Source organism: Triticum aestivum, chromosome 5D, assembly GCF_018294505.1.
Source record: "Triticum aestivum cultivar Chinese Spring chromosome 5D, IWGSC CS RefSeq v2.1, whole genome shotgun sequence".
NCBI lineage: Eukaryota > Viridiplantae > Streptophyta > Magnoliopsida > Poales > Poaceae > Triticum > Triticum aestivum.
In genome coordinates this window covers 434,870,328-434,878,453 of record NC_057808.1, presented here as the reverse complement: position 1 = coordinate 434,878,453, position 8,126 = coordinate 434,870,328, and the positions used below count along the sequence as shown (strand labels likewise).

Here is an 8,126-nt window from a genome sequence, read left to right as displayed (position 1 = left end):
TGCCAAAATAAAAGAAGTGCAGTTGTCGTATCGATGTTCAGCCAAGCTGTTGATTGGTCTGACTTGGCAGCCTATATCACCTGTCGCCGTCATGCGATCTTCGTAGCAATTTACACAGCACCAAAGTAGTATTGCAATTCTGAAGTTATGCCGAGTTACGTGTACCTAGGTGGACCGAAGAACCCAATCACTGGAAAAAGCTTGTCTCATTTGTCTCCTGGAAGCAATGCAATCTTCTCAAGTTTGAACCATGGTTATCTCCTCCGTCTGGATAATCCCTCCTTTGTTGTTGCTGCTCATGGTATCCGACACGGTTCCTTGGAACAGCCGTGGTGCCCTCAGGAGCTACAAGGAGAAAGAGGTAATGGACGAGTACTACTACCCAATCCCGTCCTTCTGCAACACCCCCAGGGAAGAAGCAGGGTGGGTTAGCGAGATGTTCGACTCTCAGGAATCCCTCTCCCACGATTCCGACATGGACTGGATATTCAAGCCTCGCAACAACACCTCCCCCGTAGGCGTCTGCGAGGCCGATTACAAGATGTACTACGCATATTTGATGCGTATTGTTATGTGCAGAGGAATCTGCAGGGTCGACGCCTATGTCTGCCACTCCATGACGAAGCGGCTGTATGAGGTGGAAGCACGTACCCTGAACTTCAATGGGGTGTATGCCATCTCAGGCTTGGTACTGTTTTCCTCCGTATTGGTCTCCTGCATTATAGGGCTTGTGTCATGCTGGTGTTCCAGAAGGAGAGAAGAGCAGAGTAACCAAGAGCGCGGGGGAGGATCGATGCCGAGACCGCAGTTGGAAGAGCCAGCAATGCCCCGGCGGTACCGCTACGCCGAGCTGGCTGCTGCGACGGGTAACTTCGCGGAGAACCAGAGGATCGGGCAGGGCGGGTTCGGCTGGGTATACCGTGGCTTCTTGAACAACGACGGCGCGGGCCGTCACGTCGCCGTCAAGGCGCTCAGCTCGGATTCGTCGGCGCAGGGGAGGAAGGAGTTCGAGGCCGAGGTGAAGACAACAACGCGGCTGAGCCATCGCAACATTGTGCAGCTGCTGGGCTGGTGCGAGTGCCGCGACGGCGGCCTCCTGCTCGTGTATGAGCTCGTGCCGGGAGGGAACCTGGACAAGCGTCTCCATAGCCCAGCCCGTGATCGGCTCCTCACATGGGAAGAAAGGTACACCCCGCCTGACTGAATCAGTCACTGTCGTAGTATGTTCAGTTATTCACAAGAAATTTTAAAGGTTCGAGATCGCCCTGGGCCTTGGCTCCGCGTTGCGCTATCTCCACACGGAGCTGGAGCAGTACTGCGTCGTGCACGGCGACATCAAGTCTAGCAACGTCATGATCGACTCGTCCGGCGAGGCCAAGCTCGGTGACTTCGGGCTGGCGAGGCTCCTCCAACACCGAGCCGATCCGCGCACCACGGAGGTCGTCGCGGGGACCATCGGGTACATAGACCCGGAGTTCGTCAACAGCCGCCGGCCATGCGCCGAGTCCGACGTCTACAGCTTCGGCGTCCTGCTCCTGGAGATCGCGAACGGCAGGCGGCCGACCCCGCCCGCAGGGAAGCCGGGCGGAGCTTCGGCGTCGGCGACGCTCCTGGGACGTGTCCGCGATATGCATGACCGAAAAGCCGTTCTCGACGCGGCAGACGTGAGGCTCGCCGGAGACTTCGACGAGCAGGAGATGGAGCGTGTGCTCGTCACCGGCCTCTGGTGCGCGCACCCCGATGGTAGCCAGCGGCCGTCGATGGTTCAAGTCATGAGTTTCCTCAAGCCCGAAGATGCACAGCTGCGTGTGCCTCCTCCTACGCATCGTGTCTTGGAGTTGGAGACGAGCCACGGGTCGACGCGTTCCTCTGTGGCTAGCACTACGTACCACACTCCACCGGATTCGGGTCACCTAATGACAGAACAATGAGTCAATGACACGTAAGCGCAATCTTCGAAGACCAAACTTCAGTACTCTGTAATTGTACTTAGGATTGTGTCGTAGCTGATCACTGTATTGTAGGCTTGTAGCGCACTCCCCCTCACTTCGTAGCTGTTCATGTCCACGATCAGCAGAACGTGTAGCTACAGTTGGTCCTTGTATACTACCTACTGTAATATAAGGGGCATCTTTAACCCCGACCCGCAAACCTTTCACAACCGTCTGGACCACGTCACAGAAGCAATGGTCCACGGGGTGGTTTGAACATGATTTCTCCCACAAACCGGAGATAAAAGTGGGGGATATTTGTGGGAGTCCAGACCGATCCCAAGCCCGCTTCTGATCGCGCAGGCCCATCAAAAACCCTCCCCCTCCCGCGCGTTTTCGGCCAGCGCTGCTCCAGAGCGTCAGCGCCTGCATTCATACCCGGCCGGAGCGGACGCGACCGCTTACTGGCGCCGGCATTGAAGCGGCGCGACGGCCGAGAGAGCGTCGCCCGCACTGCTTCCCGGTGCAGGCGACTGTCGTGCGTTTAAACGACACGACGGCCGCCCGTCCGTCCGTCTGCCGCCCTCATTGATGGCACGCAGTTGCCGAGGCATCTCCTCCGACGCCACCCGTCCGTCCCTCTGTCGCCCACCGGTGCTATATAAACCGCTGCCCTGATGCCTCAGCCATAGCCACAGTCATCCCTCTCCGCACCACTCCCCGCCATGGATCCCTCCGCCACCAAAGCTCTCTGGGACGGGCTGATGTCGAAGCAGAAGAAGGCCATATGGCCGCCATTGCTGCCGACTGGCAGGCCGGCAGCCAGCCGGAAGACGCCTTCATGATGACGTGCAAATGGAGGACGCCTCCTCCGACGAGCCAGCGCCACACTCCTCATCCTCTGTGGCACCCTTCTCCTCCGCTCCACTCTCGCTGGTGCATTGCACCATGACCATTGGCGAGGCCCGTGCCCATTATATATACATGGTGCGGGAGGAACGGGAGGACCAGTTCAGAGAGGCGCAGGCCGACGTCAAATATAACCACAACCTCCTCCAGGAGCATCTCGAGGCGGAGGCGCACGTCGCCGCCGGCAGGGCGGTCGCGCCGGACGCAGACCTGGCGGAGCAGGAGGCACTACTCGAGTCCTACCGCGGGATCCGCCTCGCCCGCTGGCAGTACCGGCAGCGGGTGGCGCAGGTGGCGGCCGCCGGCAAGGAGTGCGACGACGAGGCAGGCAAGGCGTTGTTCGGCGAGACCGGCGACGAGGAGGCCACGCCCCGGCGCCATGACCACGAAGAAGCCGGCACGTCCGCGAGCGCCGCCGGCAGCAAGGAAGAATAGTGCACAGTAGGTCGCCGCCGCTCGTGTCCCCGGAAGGCCACCGCTCCTTCCCGCCCGTCGACGCCAAGCTTGATGGGTTGAGCATCTTCGGCCGATTAGTCGCTTGGCGGCGACGTGGAGGCGGATAGCTTCAGTTCACGGGGCTCCGGAGGTGGAGGTTACGGAGACGGAGCCGGAGAGCGTTGAGGCAAAACTGGAGATGTTGATGCTTCAGTTCTCGTTGCTGATGGCCGGACACGGGGACTGGACGCCGGCGGTCATTTGGATTTGGTATTAATTATACTCTAGAGCCCGCCTAGCACCGATTTGATGTATTTATAATGAAATCCGAACTTGTTTGAACGAATTTCGTCCGGTTGGTTCGAGTTGTTGTGAAAATGTGTGTGGCTACGGTTGGATGACTGCCTCCCGCATCCGTGTCCACTGACTGGTCCTTCCCTGTCTGCGGACGGATGCGGGGGAATTTTTGCGAGTTGACGTTGGAGATGCCCTAACTCCACAAATGAATGGATCAAGCTTTCTAGTATTCAGTTCTCTCGGTTTAACATTTTCAATATCCTTAATGGTTTTCTTTTAGCGAAGGGTTATACATCAATACCAAATTGATACTTATTTTTGTGAGGGAATATCAATTTGATACTGATTATAGCTGGCTTCGTACGATGTCAAGAGCCAGTCGAGACATTGTGTAAGCACACTGCCAAATCATTGAGTGGAAAAGAATAAAAGAAAAACACAAGGAAAACATCATGTTGAACCAACAAATTAAGCATCAAGCACAACCACAGCCTTTGGCAACACATGGCATACGAAAAGGCTCCCCCGTAGCAATGCTTCCATTGTTCCTACATTTTCTTCTCCACTTGATTCAGTTGTGCTTCTTCATTTCCAACATGATGCCAACGATGTTGAGTACGGCGTAGATGGGACACGGAACTGTTCTATGCTGCATGACCAGCTAGTTCAGTGTGTGTTGATATTCTGGCTACACGCAAGTAAAACTAGTCTTATTGTAGCGTTTTGTTGTTGCAGAAAAGAGTTGTAGTGAATGAATTAAATGTACATATTATTTATGCACGAAAACTATATGTTTTGAAAGCACATAAAAACGTTACCATATTAAAGCAATAACGGGTCTCTCAGTTAAAAATAATAATTCCACACAAACAGTATGTTTCCATCGCACCATAAGAATGATGCTCCCATTGATTAAAAAATACTCTATTTTTTAAAATATTCATGAAATTCAAAATATTCCCCAATTATTAAGAAAAATTCCCGAATTTTATTTTATAAAATTTAAAGTGTTAAAAATATTTACAAACTGGAAAATATACAGAAAATTAAAAATTGAACAATCTTTTTATAAAGATGTTCTCTTTTTTTAAATGTTCATCTAAGTTTTGAAATGTTCTTAAAATTTTTAAAAATGCCATGAATTTAAATAGAAAGAGGAGGACAGTAAGAATGGATTTTTCTGTAAAAACCAGGTTAAATATATTTTTTAGGCAAAGGTTAAATGTGTAGGAGTGCACAAGCTGAGAAATTTACCCGTTGCGAGGTAGGCCAACAAGCAGCAACAACCCACGCAGCCCATGTATGCCCACCAAACAAAAACCCACTGCGGACTCGCGGGCATCAAGCACGACCCAGGAATTTGTGAGATCTTTGCTAAAAAAAAAGGAATTTGAGAGATCGGCAACGACGAGGAACGAACCACCGATCCATCCGCTCGTCTACGAGTCGAGTCCGGCGACGAGCTGCGGCCACCGCTGGGCCCCAGCTAGCCCTACACTGGTCCGCCCTTCGCCCTGATGCCGACGCCAGGATTCGCCCAAGCCGCCCATTATTGAAGGTCATGCCCGATCAGCGACGCTCTCGACCTAATTCTTTACTCCTTCACATTGTTCCTTTGTTTACAAGTTTGTTCTAAACAATTCGGGCAATCGCAAGAGCAAAGTGATGCCTCGGAAAATATTAGTTGGGAAGAGGAGATTCAGTGTGAACTAGCGAAAAGAACTAAGAATAAAGATTTTCCTCGACATTGTTGATGTGTGAGCATATGACAAAATCTCAAGCACACCGAGGCTCTCTATGCTCTTAGTGAGCTTTCTAAAAAGAAATGGTTGAGACTCGGGACTAGGAAGCATATTTGTTGCCCTCTGGTTGATCTGCTATGTGGAGGAAGAATAATGAAGAAAAATACCAATGATCAAGCGGTTGAGCGATCAATGAACCAAGGGAGTAAATACTAGTAGAAGGTAATAATCTTACTTAACTGATTTTATTTAGCCCCCGAAAAAATTCTCTTGCTAATTTCAATTCAATGTCATATATATTTCTTCTGATCCTCCACTCGCAGCCATCATGACATTCTTCGTCTCTCTCAACACCATGAAAATCTTGAAGTAGACATGTCCCATGGTATCAACAAAAAGCAGAGCTTTCGTGCCGCACCCACTTAAAGCCGCACGGGCAGATGCACAGATGCACATGGCTGAATCCCATCCGATGTAGAAAATCAAGAGCGTCTTGCGCCAATCTATAGATCTCTGACAGAGAAATACAGAACTCATCTACAATCAGATCAAAGAGGACCGATAACATGTAGATCGTCAGTTTGGCGTGAGAAGAACAATAGGGCAAGCCCACCAGCATCCATTAGCAATAGCACCATCGCTACTGCCTCCGCCGTCTAGACGCCGCCAGGGGTGAGATCTGGTCGCAGGCCCGCCAGACCCTAGGTCGGGACCGGCCATCGCGACTTGCAGGTGCAACTCACTGCATGGATCCATGGCGGCGAACACGCGCCCCACCGTGGCATACGTGCGATGACTCAATGCACAGCGAGTCCGCCAGAGTGGTCGCCAAAGTCGTCCAATGCTCGGCGTTGCCTGCGACCACATAGACTAACGCAGGCGAGAGAGCCCACACACCGGCGTTGACCGCGTGGATCTGGATTGGGAAGAACGGTGGTGGCCACCTCCCAGCGACTCGTGCGGACAGCTACGAGCCCTGGCCCATAATTCCTCGTCCAGGAGGGATCTACCAGTGGCTTAGCCCGGAGTTGATCGGCAGCGCGAGGTACCCGTGGCAGCGAGAGATCTGACGAGGGGTAGCCACATAAGTCAGCTGGAGAGAGAAGCAGATAAGGAGAGGGAGGTCCTGCCGCCACCGGCGACCGCACAAGGCCTTGCCCCGGCATCTGACCAACAGCGGCGAGGGGGAACGGCCGGTGAGGGGACTGCTGGCGACGTCGCTGGTGCTGGCCGGGTCGCCCTAAAGGAGCGACACAGACGTTGCTAGAGCATCTCCAGCCGCGTCCCCAGCAGGCCCACAGGCCCCTTTTTCGGCGCTGGCACCCAAAAATTGGGCCAGTCGCGCCCCCAGGAGCCCAGTTTTCGCCGGTTAGGGCCGAAACTAGCGCCGGCGGACCCAGGCCGAATCCGGCGCGCTGGGGCGCCGGGGCAATCGTTTTTGGCGCCAAAGAACAGCGGGCCCGCCAAGTCAGCGACTCGCGCCTCGTCGTCCTCACATCGCCTCGGTTTCTCGCGGGGAATCAATGCCAAGGCTGCCGCCGGTCAGCCTTCCACTGATTCCTCACGGTGGTGCTGTGCGATGGCGCGCCCCCTCCCCGCCACGCGTACACACGGCGCCACCCCCTCCCCCCGGCCGCTATATAAAGCAGCGCCTCCCTCGCCGGTGGACACACCCGCCCGCGGCCCCTCTCTCCCCGTGCACCGCCACCGCCGACGATCCCTCTTTCCTCTCCCTCCCCGTTCACAGCCACCGCCGACGATGGGCGAAAGGTTCCCCGGCAATGGGCGGCGGCGACTGGCTTCGGCCGCCGCTCTCTGCACGAGTGGGAAGCCCATCTCCTGCACGAAGCCAACTACCGGCGCCTCCCGGCATGCGCGTCGGGGTGGTGGAGGCTCCGCGTCGGGGGCGTCCCCATCCCCCCGCTGCCCAACGTCACGCGCCCCAGCTACTTCCGCACCGAGATCGAGCGTGCGCGGGCGTCTCTGACGGTGGAGCAGTGGGCCCTCCCGGAGTACGACGCCGGCAACCACGAGGCGTGGGTGGCGTACTTCGAACGCCGATAGGCGGAGTGGGTAGCCTCCACCAACAACCTGCCGGTGGTGCGGGGGACCAAAAACAAGGACGGCCGCCGCCTGTGGTGGGGTGCCCCCGGCCGCATGTTCCACGCCGTCCTCGACCACCTCGAGGGCGGCAACGAGCCTCCGCTGATGTACCCGGCCGCCGCGGTCCCCCGCCGGAGTGGCGGCCAATGGATGCCGAGGAGGACCGGCTCCTCTTCCTCCTCCTCCCACTCCTCCGGGTCGCTGGCGCTCTTCAGCGTCAAGGCCGACCCGCGGAAACGCCGCTCGACCGGCGCACCCACAGCGCCGGCATCATCATCAATGAGGGCGGGCGTGCCTCCTCCTCGGCTCCTCCCCGCTTCGTCAAGCCGAAGACGAAGCCGGGGCTCGCCGCCATGAAGACGGAGCCGGAGCTCGACGACGAGGCAGCCATGAACTGGGAGCAGGAGGACTGGGCATGGCTGGAGATGGAGCGCCAGCGCCGCGCCCTGGCAGAGATCGCCGCGCACCGCCGTGGGCGCGACGAAGGGGGCGTCATCGTGCTTGAAGACAGCAACGACAACGCGCCGCCACCGGCCAAATCTGTCCACCAGGGCGACCCCGGGCAGGGATCCAGCAGCGTGAAGAAGGAGAAGGACGATGGTGGCGACGGCAACGAAGACGGCGCTCCACGAGTTTTTTATTTAGTAAATTTTAAGTTTTCTATGTAAAAAAAGGAGAACACCGAAATTTATGTCCTGTTTGCCGAATC

At 55.9% G+C, this 8,126-nt stretch overlaps 1 protein-coding gene across 1 annotated transcript; it reads left to right on the top strand.

The window, feature by feature from the left end:
* Window positions 1-226: 226 nt before the first annotated feature.
* On the top strand, window positions 227-1,931 carry LOC123125325 (probable kinase CHARK). Its single transcript, XM_044545839.1, has 2 exons — window positions 227-1,185; window positions 1,253-1,931. Exons 1-2 carry the CDS (start codon window positions 251-253, stop codon window positions 1,929-1,931), a joined length of 1,614 nt encoding a protein of 537 aa, XP_044401774.1. The 5' UTR covers window positions 227-250.
* The last annotated feature ends 6,195 nt before the right edge of the window (window positions 1,932-8,126 follow it).